Source organism: Eurytemora carolleeae, unplaced genomic scaffold (assembly GCF_000591075.1).
Source record: "Eurytemora carolleeae unplaced genomic scaffold, Eaff_2.0 scaffold694, whole genome shotgun sequence".
NCBI classification, from domain to species: Eukaryota; Metazoa; Arthropoda; class Copepoda; order Calanoida; family Temoridae; genus Eurytemora; species Eurytemora carolleeae.
Genome location: NW_019396582.1, coordinates 132297 through 151035, shown reverse-complemented (window position 1 = coordinate 151035; position 18739 = coordinate 132297). Strand labels below are relative to the sequence as shown.

The 18739-nt window shown below is 32.8% G+C and overlaps 1 protein-coding gene across 1 annotated transcript; it reads left to right on the top strand.

Moving 5' to 3' along the window:
- The first annotated feature begins 2100 nt into the window (after window positions 1–2100).
- On the top strand, window positions 2101–14458 carry LOC111705880 (uncharacterized). The gene is made up of 8 exons (XM_023478578.1): window positions 2101–2355; window positions 3573–3660; window positions 4755–5015; window positions 9017–9209; window positions 10814–10936; window positions 12632–12846; window positions 13055–13861; window positions 14157–14458. The coding sequence occupies exons 2-8, from the start codon at window positions 3619–3621 to the stop codon at window positions 14418–14420; spliced, it is 1905 nt and encodes a 634-aa protein (XP_023334346.1). The 5' UTR covers window positions 2101–2355; window positions 3573–3618; the 3' UTR covers window positions 14421–14458.
- Window positions 14459–18739: the final 4281 nt, after the last annotated feature.

Below are 18739 nucleotides of genomic sequence, written 5' to 3'. Positions count from 1 at the left end.
CATAAGCGAACACTGCATAGTAGAGTACAATTAGATGCCTAAATTAGCTTATCCTAGAATTACCTAGGGAACCACAAGGGAAATCAAATTAATTCACCGCGCCTTGATCGTTTCTTTTATAACACTAAATGGAATTAAGTCTTTGTTACAAACTCAATTTTTTTTTTATCTTTGCAACGTGGTATTTTAATGTGCTATTTGACATATTATTTACATTCTACATATGATATTCAATAATTCTTTAGCGTAAACTGTTCTCTTCTAGTAAACATATAAATGTAAAAAAAATAAAGTTTAGAATATTTGTCTGCAGCGTAAACTGTTCATGTGTTTGTAGTAGGTTGTATTCTAAATCTTTAAAATATTTGCATTTGTATATACATTTTAGGCGTATTTGTATCCAATAAGCGAACAGTAAAAAACATTGAATAAAAAGAGATAAACTTTAAAATATTTGAAGAAGAAAACATGTTAAATTCCATACAATTTCACCTTTTTTGTGCAAATCTAGAATTTCTTCGCCTAGATTTATGGTGAGTTTGATTCCTCTAAAATGAGATAACAAACCCTGATGGATCTTCAGTAAAATAAATCAGATCAGTGTTTGTGTAATTTGATTCCATTCAGCCTAAAGATAAATTTAGTTTAATGTTTTTCTTAATGAATAGTAGAACAGTATAAGAGGAATGAATAGTAGGACAGTCCAAGAGGAATGAATAGTAGGACAGTCCAAGAGGAATGAATAGTAGGACAGTACAAGAGGAATGAATAGTAGGACAGTACAAGAGGAATGAATAGTAGGACAGTATAAGAGAAATAAATAGTAGAACAGTATGAAGAGGAATAAATAGCAAGACAGCTAGTACAAGAGGAATTAATAGTAAAACAGTATAAGAGGAATAAATAGTAGAACAGTATGAAGAGGAATAAATAGCAAGACAGCTAGTACAAGAGGAATTAATAGTAAAACAGTATAAGAGGAATGAATAGTAGGACAGTATAAAGAGGAATGAATAGTAAGACAGCTAGTACAAGAGGAATTAATAGTAAAACAGTATAAGAGGAATGAATTGTAGGGACAGTATAAAGAGGAATGAATAGTAGGACAGTATAAGAGGAATGAATTGTAAAACAGTATACGAGGAATGTATAGTAGAAAAGATATGAAATATGTACTGTTCCAACCTGCACATACAGTCCCTTAAAAGAATAAAAGACCAGGTCACTAGAAATTGTATTTGTTTGGCTGATTTTAGTGTAAAGATTGGAAAATTCCTCTCTTTATTTAGGTATTAGTTTTTATTATGAGAACCAGCACTTCGCACATCTTCAGGTCTATTTGTTCAACAAAGCAAACATAGGATACATCTGTTTACAGAGAGGGGTATTACGTGGGGAAAATATTGAAACTAATGTTTAGGAAGATAGGAGCTGTAAACTATACTGAGAAGATTATCTAATATAATGTTTAGGAAGATAGGAAAGTACATTCTGTATCATCACAGTTAAAGTAACGATGTACCAAAAGTAAACATCCCACAATAGATTTCCATTGCGCACGTTAAAATTGCTAAATTTCTGGAATTCTTTCATAAAATCGCACAAGTTTAACATCTTTTTTCCAATTTGCTTCTTTCTATTTCTCGTGAGCACCCCTTTAACTTTCGATATCCTTCAAACTTGCTTAAATCTTAAAGAATTTTAATGGAAATTAAAGTTGTTTAACTATGAAACGTAGGCAATAATTGTGAATCAGATGATTATGTTATTCCATTTAGGTTAAATTTGTGTATAGAGAAAAGGGGTGTATTTTTGTATATGTGTATATTGTATAAGGCAGGTATATAAGAACAAGAATGCTGGAGGGTTAACGTATTAGGGGTTGAAGTTGGCCAGAAGAAATATCAAGTGCCTACAGACGTTGTAACATGTCTTTATTATTGCAGATTAAATGTTATTTAAATATTAAAGACTATAAAAATATCAAATGAATCTGAAGATGTTAATCAAGGCGAATGAATGAATGGAAGAGCTATTGATAGATAATTAGTGAGCTAGTGAGGGAGAGTAGAGAGAGAGTGCGCGTCTGCTGAGTATGGTTTACTGGTCCCAGTATACATGGGAATCTGAGTATATGTTAGTAGTCCTGAAAGTGAAACCGTCCCAGCTCCAGCTCTCCTAGTTCCATCCCTGATTCTGTAATCAGTCCCCAGTCCCTGGTATCCAGTAGCCGTGTACACCTTGAATCAAATTAAATGGATCTGTTTCAACTTTTATCCATGTGAAACTATATTCTATGTGCAGAGGGCAACCCATGGAAGTGATCACGCGTTGAATTATTTAGTGATATTTTTGGTAAGCACCTTTAACTCTATTACATCTCAAAAATTGTGAAATTCAAACCTAAATTTTTCCTTTCCGAGTACTTCGAAACAAACCTTTTGGTATTCCAATTCATTTTAAAATAGACTTTTAGAAAGGAAAAATCCGTATTGGGAAATTAAAGAACTAAGGGTGTGTAATAAAAAAAAACTTTTTTTACTAAAGAAAGCCCAAAGAAATGGATGTACAAAATCTATATGAAGGGAAAGGCTAACCTAAACGAAAGTGAAAGCTGTAATCGTATTCAGGGTTTCCGGGGACGCTATTTAATTTTCAACCCCTTTAAACGCAATGTATAAATCTTGAATAGTGGTCGGGAAAGGGTGAAATTACGCAGGAAGTTGGAAGGGGGGGATATTTAAAGCCGGAAAATATTTAATGGATATAAACCTGAAGGTCTCTTAACAATAATATAATTTGAATTTAATTTAATTAATGATGATTTAATATAGATTGTGGAAATACGTTTAATAATAAATCATTTAATGATGTTTGATAATCCATGTTTAATTTCTCCTTTTAATTCTGACAATCGATCCAACTTAATCACGCATTTAGTGAGTGTGAGAAATATGATTTCTTTTAGTCGGAAGATTAAAGATATACTTTGAATATTTTAATTTTTTCCCTTAGATTTATTGTTAATTAGTATTGTTAATTTCTTCCCTGTCCATTCTATCTATCTATCCATCTTTATATTGATGAAAGTGGGGGAAACCAGGGAAATCTTTATTGGTTCTGGGAGAGGTTGCATTCAACCATCTGTTGGAGAAGTTGGTCCAGTAGTATCCTTATATCCTTGGTCTGCCCGGAGCATATAGTCGGAGAAATTGTCATGTTATCAAACCTGTCCGGGGACTAAACAAACCTGTCCGACTAAAACCAAACCACCCCGAACAACAACTATGTCGTTGATTAGATCTAAATCATGAGAACTAAGTACAACCCGAAAACTGACTTTTAAATTTCACAAAGAAACCCAAATTCATCCTTTTTTAAAGAAACTAAAGCAACGAAATTGAAAATAGAAAACTTAAGCGATCAAATTTATTCACTTCAACAATTTGTTTTTTCTTTGAATAAAGATTAAATTTGATAAAATAATTTATATTCAAATTGATTTTAATTACTAAAGTTAAAAAAATAGATGTTATATATTTTATAATTCTAACGGTTGCTGTTTATTTCAGGATTTACAGTGGAGAAGCCCAGGAGGGCTAAACCAGGGCTTTTAATATGGGGAACCAAGGCAGCCCTGTGCTAGTGTTAGTTAAACAGGTAAACATAACCTTATCAACCATTCATAGATCCTCTTGTGAAATTTAAATACGATTGTATAATTTATTCCTTCAATGTCGTGTTTAATTTCGCCCTCCTTTGACATTAGTTCTGCGTTACGGAGTGCGAACATTAAAAGTGCGTAAACGGAAAGTAAGAGTTTTGTTTAAAACCGTGATTTTTTGGCTTATTCGTATTATCCCTTGTAAATTTAAAAGTTTTTGAAACGATTTTTTTTTCGGCATTAGCTAATATTTTAAATTCAACTACATTTAATTTTCTTTTTTAATTTACGTCTTTTTATATTTGTTTACTTTCATTTTCATTTTCTCTTTCCTTGGAACCTACTCTACTCTTCTTGTATACCAGATCACCCTAGAATTTTGTATTCAATACAATTCTGAAATGGATTTTCTGTATAAACTCTATTATTATATATGTGTAATTTACTAAACCCGACGGCCCTTAAACACGTGAATACAAACTCCTTTTATGAATTTCCTTCACAACCAACCCTCTTATATATACTTGAGTCTACCCCACCCTCTATTGCACCCTTACAGTGAAGGTATGTGGGTATGAAGTCGTAACAACTTTCTCCCTCCCTCCACATACCAACGTTTTCTAAAAGTATGAAAGTAAAAACTACGCAAGCCAAGGACAGTCGTGGTCAGGGATTTTCATCCTTAAGCTAATAATTTAATAATGGCCTGGGATGTATTTTATTATTTTTTAGAAATCCGGCCATTATTTGCCAATCAGCGGAAGCGTTTCTATAATTTATTTTCCCTGAAGCTTACAGGCGCCCCTAGATCTAAAACGCTTGAAGCTACCACTCTTTCCGAGGGGTGGGGATTCAGAAATAAGGGCATCGTCGGTTATCTTCTTATCATCTACTCGGTTGTAATTACTATTCGTCTTAAGTCGCTTACTTTTTGGCCACCTAAAATAACTATTTTTGTTTTTCATAATATGTATATTAGTTATATATAAAGGGTCATGTTCTGTAAAATTGTCAAATTGAATTATAAATTTTCCTTCTTTAAACTAGATTTGCACATATCAAACCAAAATATTGATTTCTAATTTTTCAGATTTTGGTTCTGAGTTTTATTGGAAGTATACGCGGACAAAATGATCTTGATTTCTGGAATGTTGAAAGGCCAAAGGACATGTCAAACCTGGCCAGTCTCGAGGTTATGTGTGGGAAAACCTATATGGAGGTTCAAGTTAGCTTTGACCGGCCCTTCAACGGTATAATATTCAGCAAGGGAGCTGTAGATCAATATAATTGTATTTATGTGAAACCACAAACCGGTTCAGCCTCATACTCATTCAACATCATGTATGATCAGGTAGGTTTTTATTTACATTATCAAAGAAACTGAGCTGAAAACTTTAGAATGTGATATCCTTAATCCCGATCTGTTAATTAATCTGAAGATTACATTCATGAGGAAAACAAGCAATATTTAATCTGGAGATTAAGAAAAAGAGTGGATCAAGCATTAATCCCGATATCCACCATTCTAAAGTTCCCAGCTCTGATTACATTTCTCATACTCTAATGGTCTAATCCTTACAGCTTTGCAAAATGATGTTGTATATTGTCGTGATATTTCAAACTATGAGTTCGGATGGACCAAATAGTCAAAGTATGAAATACCAAAGGTGTACATCATTAAGTTGAGAGTGTACACTTGGTGGGGTCTTTATTCTAATTAAGGGATTGTATGTTAAATTTTAGAAACTGTCTTTTTCTTAAAAAGAGGTTAAAACAAGACAAGGTCAACAGATAGAGTAGAAGGCCCATAACCCAGATACCGAATTATTTCTTAACGGTTTCATTATAAAAAGTATGATGAAGTCATAAGTTGAAAAATCAATTGCCAATCAGTCAAGTTTAATTGATTTAATCAAATTAAGATAAACAAGATAAACTCTTTTGTAAACCCAATCAAATCTAAATCAAAGCAAAGGATCGGATAATTCCATAGATAAAGATAGATTGCGCATAAGACGACATTTTTCATCTTGAAAGATTTAAATGTACAGAGATGTTTTAAAGATATTCTTATTATATAGATTAACTAGGTCGGTTGTGAACATTGGCTGTTCTTATGTCATTGGGTACTTGTGGTGTACATGAGTTCTGTGGAGAGAAATTTAAGTTAGTTTAGTCCTTCTCATGTCCTTCTTAAGTTCTCGTCAATATGATATATTGCTCAGTGAAATATTGTTGTTCAAATAGTTCCATTCCCGGAGTTATTTTACACTCTATTATGAAATCCATTAAAACACCAAACCATCCCGCTTATCATTGAAGTACACTTTGACCCCTAGTAGCATGAGTTCGCGTACTGTACAATTCTTGGTGACTTTGCGTACAAAAGCTATCTATGTTTATTTATTTATCTATGGATAATTCTGATAATAAAACTAGTAAAATAAAAGTAGAAAACATCGGCTAGACTGTAGAGTGTAGAAAGTGAAATGAATTCTTCCAAGTAGAACTTCATTAGGAAATCCTCTGATCACATCGTGGAAACGTATAGACCTAATCAAACAACTTGGTTTACAATAGATGTGGCAATTTGAACCTCCCCCCCTCCCTCCCAACCCTCTCCTCCCACAATCTCAAATCATTTTTTAATTGTTCTTTGAAAAATCTGATGATTTGATTGGATTACGGAGAAAAGTTGAGTCGGTGGAGGGGGCAGGGGGTGGGGATTGGATGAAAGACGTTTATTGATTAAAGAGGCTAGTTAGAAAAGACGAGTAGAAAGAGAGAGAGGGAGAGGAGGGGAAGAGGGGAGGGGGTAGAAAAGAGAGAAGACATATTGACAAGTTTTAAGCATAATTGAATTTTAATGAGTAGACGTCATGCATCTGTATTTGTATTAAACTTTACAGGGCGAACAAATTTATTATAAAAATAATTTTTAAGCCTGTTTACAAATTAAGTTAAAATATTATGGAAATTAATAAAGAAAAGAGGCAAATATTATCAGATCTGCAAAAAATGCGGCAAAAGATTGCTTTTCAAAGATAAAGTAATCCAAATCTCAACAACAAAAAAATGTTTTGGTTTAATGAGTTCAAACATTTATCCTCTCGCTTGCATTTTACTCTCAAATATTTCCAAACTACTAAGAATATGATATAAAGTTTTGAAAATTATTAAAGAATAAGAAAAGAAGAGAAATTAATATTTAAAAAGAGAATTCAAGCAATGATATATTGGGGAACAAATTCTACAGTGGACAGATAAGATAGAGAAATTGTAGAAGTGGACAGTTAAGAGAGAGGAATTGTAGGAGTGGGCAGATAAGAGAGAGAATTGTAGGAGTGGACAGTTAAGAGAGAGGAATTGTAGGAGTGGACAGATAAGAGAGAGGAATTGTAGGAGTGGAAAGATAAGAGAGAGGAATTGGAGAAGTGGACAGATAAGAGAGAGGAATTGTAGAAGTGGACAGATAAGAGAGAGGAATTGTAGGAGTGGAAAGATAAGAGAGAGGAATTGGAGAAGTGGACAGATAAGAGAGAGGAATTGTAGAAGTGGGCAGATAAGAGAGAGGAATTGTAGGAGTGGACAGATAAGAGAGTGGAATTGTAGGAGTGGAAAGATAAGAGAGAGGAATTGTAGAAGTGGACAGATAAGAGAGAGGAATTGTAGAAGTGGACAGATAAGAGAGAGGAATTGTAGAAGTGGGCAGATAAGAGAGGGGAATTGTAGAAGTGGACGGATAAGAGAGAGGAATTGTAGGAGTGGACAGATAAGAGAGTGGAATTGTAGAAGTGGGCAGATAAGAGAGAGGAATTGTAGGAGTGGGGAGATAAGAAAGAGTAATTGTAGGAGTGAACAGAGTGGCAGAGTGGACAGATAAGAGAGAGGAATAAGTGGCAGAGTGGACAGACGAGAGAGAGGAATGAGTGGCAGAGTGGACAGATAAGAGAGAGGAATGAGTGGCAGAGTTGACAGATAAGAGAGAGGAATGAGTGGCAGAGTGGACAGATAAGAGAGAGGAATGAGTGGCAGAGTGGACAGATAAGAGAAAGGAATGAGTGGAAGAGTGGACAGATAAGAGAAAGGAATGAGTGGAATAGTGGACAGATAAGAGAGAGGAATGAGTGGAAGAGTGGACAGATAAGAGAGAGGAATGAGTGGAAGAGTGGACAGACAAGAGAGAGGAATGAGTGGCAGAGTGGACAGACAAGAGAAAGGAATGAGTGGAAGAGTGGACAGATAAGAGAGAGGAATGAGTGGAAGAGTGAACGTATAAGAGAGAGGAATGAGTGGAAGAGTGGACCGATAAGAGAGAGGAATGGTGGAAGAGTGAACGTATAAGAGAGAGGAATTGTGTTGGTAGAAATGATAAATAGTATTACTGTAGCGAATAAAAACCTTCCTGCAGTAGATATGCACGAATGTGCTGAGCTATTATCACGGATTCGGGTCATTTCACTATTTCCTCATTTTCTAGAATTTTCACAATGTAGCCAGGATAAATCAAGGATAAAAGTAAGACTTTATCCTAGTTTTCAATCGTGGCATGATATTGTTCAAAATGTTAAAGCACACAAGCTTAACTTAGTTGATAAGATTGGAACTCTTCTAAGAGGATTTTGTACTGCAGCGAAGAATTTATACAGTGTGTTCCAAAACATTTTATCTTATATCGCGTTACATATTTTTATGAGGTAAACAAGGGCGTATTTAGACATAAATCAAGGGGGGGGGGCAAATTTGCACGAAGCGGCAAAAAAATATGAACTATTAATTCAAAACATTTGGCTTCTTGGAAATCAGGCATAAGTATAAAATACTTTAAAGGTACACATACAGTCTAATTTACCTTGCAAGTACTACTTTATCTCTCCTTTAATCAAAACAATCAAAACTAACAGAAAAACATGTTTCTAAAATATCGACATTTTATTATATATTCATGTTAGTATTTAAACTATAGAGATAGGAAAACACATTTTTAAACATGTAAAAAACTCAACTTAAACTTAAATTCTATGAGATGAAAAAAGGGCAAAGGTCCAGAAAATAATTATGACTTGTAAAAGTTTCTTTTGTGCAAAAAAAGAGAAGTACAATTGCAGTCTATATAATAAAGCTATTCGTTTATTTATATGAGTGATAGCTCTTAGTTGCCCCCCCCCTGTATACGCCATTGGAGGTAAACTGGTGCCCATTGATACTTTCCTTTATTTATCAAACTTCAACTCGATTATATTTGAAGTATAAATATACGAAGCCAAAACAAAGTGTTTTCAAACAACATCCTCGAGTAACATCCTCCATAAGTACAAGTAATATTTGTTATTTTCATTTTTATACTTTCAGTGCGGTACTAAACCAGACATGAACGGGAAGTTTTATGAGAACAACATCGTGATCCAATACGACAAGGACCTCATCGAGGTCTGGGACGAGGCTAAGAGGTTGAGGTGTGAGTGGTATAATGATTATGAGAAGGGGATTACAAAAGCTCCAATTCGAGTTTCTGATCTGGAGGTTGTTGAACTAAACTTCAGAGGTTAGAATGAACTTTTATAGAAAAATAAATGATTTTAGACTTTTCAGAATTTTCTTATAAAAAATTCAAATGATTTCAATTATTTTATAATTTTAAATCTCTATAAATCATTTAGATATATCAACTTCTGCGCACTTCCGAAAAGATAAATTATTTTTTGTTTCTTTTAAAAGTTGAAAACCAAAAAATGATATAGTCCATAAATAAGAAATTATCATTTTATCCCTATGTCCAATTACTTCTCTAATTTTCTGCAAACAATTTATTATAATCACTTTATACCAGATTGAATACGAATCTATGATGATAGAATTTGCTCTTAAAACTTTAAAAATGAATTTAAATATTTTTAGAAGAAATTTAGCAGAAAACATTGGATACGAATGTTCAAAATTACAGTTTATTAATGGTATTGTGCATTTGCTACAAACTGTGAATTTCAAATTTTTATATTTTTGTAACCCAAATGTCGTAGACCTTAGATATTTTAAACGTTCGATTCTTTTAGGTCGAATTATCTTAGTTTGACATATCAAAGGTCTGCAACATCAGGTTGCAAAGATATAGGGATTAGAAAATTTTAGTTCGCGGCAAATACTCAATTCCTTTAAGTTTTAAGAAATGTGGAATAGTTAAAGCGGAAAAAAAATCTTGATTCACATATAAAACTATAAGTTAAGTCGGAACTGTGTATTATATGTAAATCCTTTGTTTTTCAATTCTTTTATCAGTCTTAATCTTCTTAATCCAAGATTAGGGAGTCACTAACAATAGAATATTTACTTTTAAACGTATATTACTGGACAGCTGGAGTACAAGTACAATAGTCTTAAAAAATTACTTGCAAACTTTAGGTTCGTCAGAAAATTTTAAAGTTATAATACGTTTATGAGTCAAGATTTTAAGCCTTACAGTGCATTTATTGATTTATCATGACTAGAGAATTGAGTTTTTGCCACAATCTTTGATTTTCAAATTTCAATATCGTTGCAATCCAATGTCGTAGACCTTTAATATTTCAAACTATGAATGCTATTAGATCAAATAACGTAAGTTTGAAATATCAAAGGTTTACATCATCAGGTTGCAAAGATATAGGTTTTACAAAAACTGAATTTGTGGCAAAGACTCAATTCCTTTAACTTTTTAAAAAAGAATAAAACAATGTAAAATTACTGTTTAAGGTGAATATTCCTATATAGCTTTCACTTTTTAAACATATATTATAAACCTGCAGAAAATTAATAGATAAATAGGGTTATAAGAAAGTCCAAACTAAAAAAATCTTGTCATAAAAAATTAGGACAAAAAACCTCATTATTCGAGAAACAGTTGAATCAGTCTAATTGGTGGATAGAACCTCTAAACAAGAATACGAATTTCATAATTTCGAAGAATTTTGGAGAAATCTGAACAAAAGAACCCAAAGCATAGAGTTAGGAGAATATTCCCCCCCCCCCCCTCTGGCCATTTTAGAACTGGCAGATCATCAAGATTTATTCCATCACAGTACCATCCCTTTAGGGTTCCTTGTTCATATTATCCTTAACATTTGTATCCTTCTCTTTGATCTAATTGTTTAAAATATATTTAAAATGTTTAAGGAGACAATGTAGACTGTTGGATGGAGATCCAACATGGTAAGGGACCCTGGGCTAGTGCTGTTAGTGGTATAGTACCCTTGGGTACAACCCTAACTATGGTAGTTGGTATCAATGATAAACAAGGTAAAAACATTTTCCTTGGATTTAAAAAAAAGCTTAATTCTTGAGAATGCGTTGTTATTCTTTGGCTTTTAGTTTAAACCTAGTATAGAGATTAATTTATCAGTCGTTATTTTACATCTAATGAGTTTACCTATGCACAGATCGTATCCAATAATCCTTCTCTAGGATTGAGTCGTTAACTTAGATGCACAATTAGAGGTTTAAAAGTCAACAATGCTTTAAATGTTTCATGCTAACCATTCTTGCCATTTTAAATTTTGATACTGGATAGCTTGTTCTCAATCCCTTCCCATCTTTCATTCCCAGCTCTTAATATAAAATTATCTATACTGAAATAATAGGAAAACAACCTTAAACTCAGCTTTATGATTTACTGGTACGATAAACAATTGAAATCGTTACTATAATGATGTATTAAACTATTTCTGACTACTATACCATCCCTTTGGTACTGATTCTTTTAAAAGATATACTATAACACTATAACGGTAATTTTAAAGAACTCGAACCTATTCACTTGATTTTCTATTTTTTTCTTCTTAACTTACAAAGTTACATAAGTTATGCAAAACAACAGATATATTTGCCGAAAAAATGACGAAACGGAAATCTGGCATGAAATTAATATTTGTTAAAATATTTAATGTTATGGTTGAAAAATACTTTGTGTTATTTCCCATATAAATGTGTGCTGAGAGAAAGTATGAGAGAATAGGATGGTTTCTAACTTCTCTGCAACAAGATTTCTAAATCTGTCTGCACTCCTTCAATCTTTTAAACCACTGAACCCTGTAAACCTGGGAGCCACGAGATAATCCAAATCCAACTTCAATTTTGACTTCTAATCCAAGCTCAATATAAAACTTCTACATTTTTTAAGTTTGTGTGATGATTTAAATCTTTGAACTAAACAATTTTTATTCTCAAATATCTTTGATTAAAAAAAGTTTTAAAAGCTTTATTTCTTTAATTTTACAGTAAATAAATAACAATTGTGATTTTATGAAGTCAAAAACTTTCACAGAGGATTAACCTTTAAAATGATCAATTTCTAATATTTTTTTATTTATTTTAAAAAATTAAAAACCTTTGCACTACAATTAAAGAATAGTTTTTTTTTATCAAACGACATTAATAGCGTACTTTCTGCCAGCTATTTCTGATAAAATGTTTTCTTTCACATTTTTAATCTCTATCATTAGAGAATCCAGACCAATAATTAAAATGATACGACCGGTTCATTATATAAAATATCTTCAGTGTTACGAAATTCCATACTGGTTGCGCTGTAATTAGCGCAATATGTTTAAAATTTGATATTTATATGGTTGATTAAGTTCCCCCTCCAGAAACTTCTGAATAGTATAGGCTCTTTTCTAAATAAATCCTAATCTAGAACTCTGATACAGGATAAGATACATATTTAATTTATTCCTTTACTAGCTTGATTTCCCAGCGGTGCCCAGGTTTATTTTTTCATAGTCATAGTTTACCCGCGCTTGGTAAATAATGATTTTAGCTGAAGTGCCTGGTGCTGCTAATGTAATTCCAAAAATGTTCAATTATCCATTAAAAAAATGTCTGCCAATTTGGTCCAGCCGTTTGCGAAGAGCTTTGTTATATGAATATTAGCTCCCCCGTTTTTAAAAAAAAAACAACGTAAGTATTATATTCTATGAAATATTTATTTTACAGGAGAATTTGACATGCGTGTAAAATCCTGCTCTGCAGAATCTGAGAATTCTCGCGCAATTCAGCTCTCTGACGAGCATGGTTGCGTGCTCAGACCCAAGATGATCTCCAAGTTCATGAAGATCGCAGGAGCTGACACACGGGCATCCGTCATCACATACGCATTCTTCCACGCATTTAAGTTCCCCGACTCCATGTCAGTTCACGTTAAGTGCAAGGTAAACACTTTTATTATTTCATTCATGGTCATTAAATACGATATATTTTGGATAAGAACGAATTCAAATAATGCCTGTTATTAACCATTAGTACAAACTTTTTAAGTAGGATTGATATATTCAATTTAACTTTTATCATTACTTAATACTTCAGCGATTTTCTGTGGTACGTAGCTTTATATCAGTAGGCTCACGCATATTATTTTAGGTGGAGATTTGTAGGTTTGGTTGTCCGGATCATTGTCAGAAACCGAGCAGCTACAGATCACAGGAACAGGACGTATCTGCTTCCGTATCCAGTCCGTCCTATAAACCAGGACCAAGGTTTGAAGCACACAAAGCTGATAAAAGATCAGATAAACAAGAAAACCAGCTAAATGACGTATTTGATGAGTCTACAGTGAACCGACAGAATGATGCTCCTAGACGCTCCAATGAACCTCTCAAACTACTGAAAAGTACACCAAGTCGTCCCGAAGATGCCCCAAGACGATTAAATGATTCTCCCAAAAGACCGGAAGACTCTCCAAGAAGATTGGACGATATTGTTCCTCCTGTTAGGACTAGTCCGGATCCTAATCCCAGATATATGCCGAGAGCTGACCAACCAAACATACCTGAAACTAATAAACAATCCAATAGACAGAGCTTTCTAGGCCTCAAGCTTCCATCTCTTCCCAGTCTTCCAAACATTTTTGGAGACAAACGACAAGACAAAGAACCTTTCTTTCAGCGAAGACCAGAATCCGTACCAGTTCAGAGAACTGATGTCAACGAATTTCCTCAAGTGTATCCGTCCTCCTTCAACTCTGCCAATTCTCCAGTAGTAGAAGCTGCTCCGGCAGATATAAAGTTCCCACATGGTCCCAGAGGACTAAACCTGGAGAAGCGTGCGGCACGTCAGATTAGGTCTTCCGAGGATTTGGGAGTTACATCGGGATATCAAGTTATCTCTGAGGTAGACTTGGCATTTAAACCGAGCTTTGAGAACGGAATGGGAGTTGCCGTTTTCCAGGTATTAAAAAATGCAAAACTTTTCTATGCAACAAAGGAATTAAGGAATTGAGTCTTTTCCACAAACTCTGATTTTCTAATCTCTTTATCTTTGCAATCCCATGTCGTACACCTTAGATATGTCAAACTGTGATTTCTGTTAAATCAAATACTTTAAGTCCAACATCACAAAATATCTTGTTTTGATTGATTTCATATTAATTGTTTAACATTTTATCATATTTCTTTACTTAATGCCACTTCTTGCAAAATGGTGTTCTTTTTTTATCGAATGACAAATTTTATAATATTTTTAGGGTAAAATGCTCCCGGAGGAAGTTATCTATGGCGTATGTTTACCGGCTACTGGATTTTCTGCTATGTTCGTCCTGATATCTCTTCTCACGGTTATATCCGTCCTGATCTCCGGGTTCGTCTGCTATCACAGACAGATACAAAAACATGTTGAAGAGGGGGCTCCTACTGCTCAATCATCCAAACCTCGCTCATCCTCCTCAACCTCAACCGAAGTGACGGATTGGGGTTCAATATCATCTTTATTCCGGATGAACAAAGTTTAGAACTTTAGCTTAAAATAAAACAAATAATCCAAACTGAACGCAATACACTCTAAACCGACCAATATTTAATTTTATGTCAGAGGCTTAAATTTCTCTCTTGTGCCCCCCCCCCCCCGTCTATCCCTCCCGTCATCTAAGCAATCTCAATAAACCTTTAATAAAAGTTTCAACCCCTTTACCTTGTTGTTTTATACAACAGTAAACTTGTAAACATGATCTGAGCTTTTGTCCCATTATTCTACTTTTATTTTATATTTGCTATTGCTATGACTCAGCAAAACCATGTAATCTCTCAATACTAGCCAAGCTTTAAACAAAATAATATTTCATAGAAAACGCACCTCATAGTTAAAAAATGTAAATCAAATACAGAGTTAGGTTTGTAGTCAACCACTCATTAACTAGATGAACAGGTTTCTCTGCATCGAGTACGTATAAAATTTAAGTACTTTGTGTAAAATCTGGACTCCCCTTGTAACATATACATATAATAGCTCCAGATGGTAGTCGTTCAAACTTTCAAAACCATCTGGAGGAAAGCTGGTCTCAGCTCTAACATGCTGGAATACTACAACATTAAACACAAGTTTTAGTTTTGCATCATCTTTTTCAATTTACAAGAAACTTAAATTAGTATTATTGTAAACGTTGTATATTTTAATAATGATTCTGTATTATTTGGTTCAATGGATAACGTTTAATGGACCCCGGACTCATTTCCTGACATTTCCTGAAACTATTTTTCCGAGTAGTTGATCAATTTTACTGTGTAAACGATCTAAATTATTGTTCCTCTTGTTAATTTTATATATTTTCATATACATCGATTTAAAGCTTTCTGGTTTAAAAATTAATTTTTTGGATTAATAATTCAATATTTGGCGGGGTAATTGTACCTCAGATCTGATATTCTTTTCTGCGTATTTATCCATGTTTGGATTCTTAAACGCAGAAAAAGCTGAAACACAGCAAAAGTAAAGAATTATTTTTCTCACATTTTTTACGTTATTTACCTTTTACATTTGTTTTGTTCGATTTTTTCATAGGGTTTATTGTCTTCCACTGTGTGATTTTGTTGAATAGATATTGTTATTAATGTTATAGTTTTGATAAGTAAAGAATTTCACTTTCTATAGACATTTGTTACTGCATTTTGGGTCATTTACAGAGAAAGGAATTGAATCTTTGCGACAAACTTAATTTGTCTAATCCATACATCTTTTGCTGATGGTGTAAACCTTTAAAATGTTATACTTAGATTATTTGATCCAACATATCTAATATAAACTATTAGATATGTTGGATCAAATAATCTAAGGTCTACGACATTTGGTTGCAAAGTTATAAGGATTAGAAAATCAGAGTTTGTGAATCAATTCCTTTCCAGATAAAATGTATCATCCCAATACATACTTTAAGTGACATACGAAAATATTTTTTTTAAATCATTTTTTTTATAAAATAGAAGCATAATAAATGAATGGTTTAGCTCTATAGTTAATCTTATTTAGTAAAAATAACATTTGACCAAAAATGTTGAATCTAAGAAGTTAAAACCGATAATCACATTGATAAGTTTAGTTTCCGATCTGTTACGAAATATTTGCGCAAACGAACTGAACACTCTACCCCTACTTGACAAATTAAGTATGAGGAGAGTAATCATTTCCTTTTTGTTAATGGAAGTGATAGGAGAATAAACAAACGTTTAGAGAGAGAAACATTAAAAAGTTTTCTAATCCTTTATCTTTGATATCTGATGCCGTAAACCTTTGATATTTCAAAGTATGCTATGGTACAGGGTTACCCACAAAGGATGAGACTGTATAGACGACCCAAAACTATAAAAATATGACGATTTGAAGCTTTATTTTTGGTTTCTGCATTCAATTTAGTAATTTGATCTTATACTAAATGGTCAAGCACAGAAATATGCCAGTTTTGGCCTTTAAAGAACCCTGAATGCAAGAAAATGGACTAAAGAAATTCCGTACAATCGTCTCTGAAGTCTCATATTTTGCGGGTAACCCTGTGCATTATACAGTGAACATTAGCAATTTTTTTTTGGATTGAATTAAAGTCAGCTGGTCACATTTAAGCAAATATAAATTTAATCATGTTAATATGAACTTATTAAAAAATATATTTTATCACATTTTAGGACTATCATCATTTTAAACGTTAGTCTTGACAAACATTCATCCAAACATCTTAGCATGAAACGCTGATTGGTTGATTTTTATACTTCTTTTTTGGGGTATCGAATGCTCATTAAAATAATCTCAGGTTTCGTACAAACTTTAGAATGTGATATCCTTAATCCCGATCTGGTAATTTATCTGGAGATTAAATTGATGAGGAGAACAAGAAATATTTAATCTGGAGATTCAGAAAAAGAGTGGATCAAGCATTACTCCCGATATCCACCATTCTAAAGTTCCCAGCTCTGATTACATTATAGGTTGCAATAAAAAAGTAGGGGCTTTATTGAATATTCTTTGTAAACAAATTATTTTTTGAATTTCTAAAATATGACCGAAGGTTTGAAAAATTTGTTTCTATTTTCATTTTTTTGTGTAAGACGTGGTATTAGTTGAAGAGTTGAACTAATGTTGCTCTATTCTAGTCAGGAACCAGGGAAATGGCTGCCGCAGGATTCAAGAAATAGAAAAATTGAAATTCTCTTCCTTCTGTTCTTCTCTGCCTTTTATTGATTTTCCACTTCCTCCGGAAACTATTTTACCAAAAGTAAATTTTTTAGCTTTATTTGGTGAGCAAATCAAGAAATATTACTATTATCACTGTGTAGTCTTATGATTTGATAAAGGGCCGGTAATAATGATTCTTAGTTGCCTCCATTTCTAGCTTAAATATAGTTTATAGGTTTATTTTATATATACAATGTTGAAGAACATGTCATCGGTACCGGGACATCACATTGGAAGCTTATTATTAATAATAGACTATAATATGTCTTTCAAGCATGCTTCCAGTCCTCTCAAAAAACTTTCTGACTTAAATGGGCTGTGATCGTAATTTCAATTGACCCTCCAATCAAGTATTCAGAAATCTATATATATACTCTAGTCATACAAATATGTTTTTGAAAGGGAAATTTTATATTCTAGCATCCAAGAACTGAGATTGATTCCAGCTATAACAATAATAAAAACAAATATTGAATCTTGTTTTCCGTTCTTCCTTGTTTTACTAAGAGGAGTGTTCACGCATTTAAAAATGTGGGTTTCGGTTTTTTAGCATTCGGTACTATTTTATTTCAATTTCGCATTTCTTTACAGACTTTTATAACCCCCATTCAGAACCAAAATCAAAAACTTTATCCCGGAGCTTTATTAATAAATATTCATGCTAGACCAAACCATTTCTGTTTAAGTGGATTCAAAACTACTTTTTTGATTTCTCATGTTAGCTGAACAGAGGTGTTCAAGGAGCTTTACAACTCTTAGAAATAAATAAAATCATTTTATTGTAATTTGAGAACATGTACATATATGTATACTTATAGGATAACAATATTTCGTCTATTATCGCAGAATTTTGAATAAACACAGTGATTGTGAATCTTATATTTTTAGAACTTGTCCATACTCTATATTTAGCAGAAAAGGAAATGCATTTCATAACTCCATGAGGTTTTAGCAAAACGGGAAATGTTCACAAAATGTGACATATGATTAATGAGTATAAGGCATTTCACATTTAAAAGATTGAACATATTCCAACCCCCCGACAGTAAATATTAAAATAAAATCTTTTTAAATTTCAAAATTGAATAATTAATATAAAATAACACATCTTTTATAGTTGACTGGGAAACTTGAATGGGGAATTTGATAACATGTTTATGATTAATTTAGTATCAGTAACAAGAGCAACCTAGATAGGTCGTGTTCCTTCTTTAATCTTGAGACATATCAAATCTACAGTAAATATATATATATCTATATATATATATATATATATTATAGAATATAGTTGAAAAGTCGTAACCATTTTTTAAGTTCTTTAGCTCTTAAAATTTAGATAAAGAAATTGAGTCTTTGTCAAATACTCAAATTTTTGAATCCTTATATCTTTGGAACCAAATGATGTAAACGATTGATATTTCATACTTAGAATATTTGATCTCATATAATTCATAGCTTGAAGGTCTACGATATTGGGTGCAAAGATATATTCATCAGAAAATCAGAGTTTGTGTCAAAGACTCACTTCTTGATCTTTTTTGTAAAAAGATATCTGCATTTACAATTAACACACTTCTAATTTAAATTTGACCTTTGATGAATAAAGTTTTA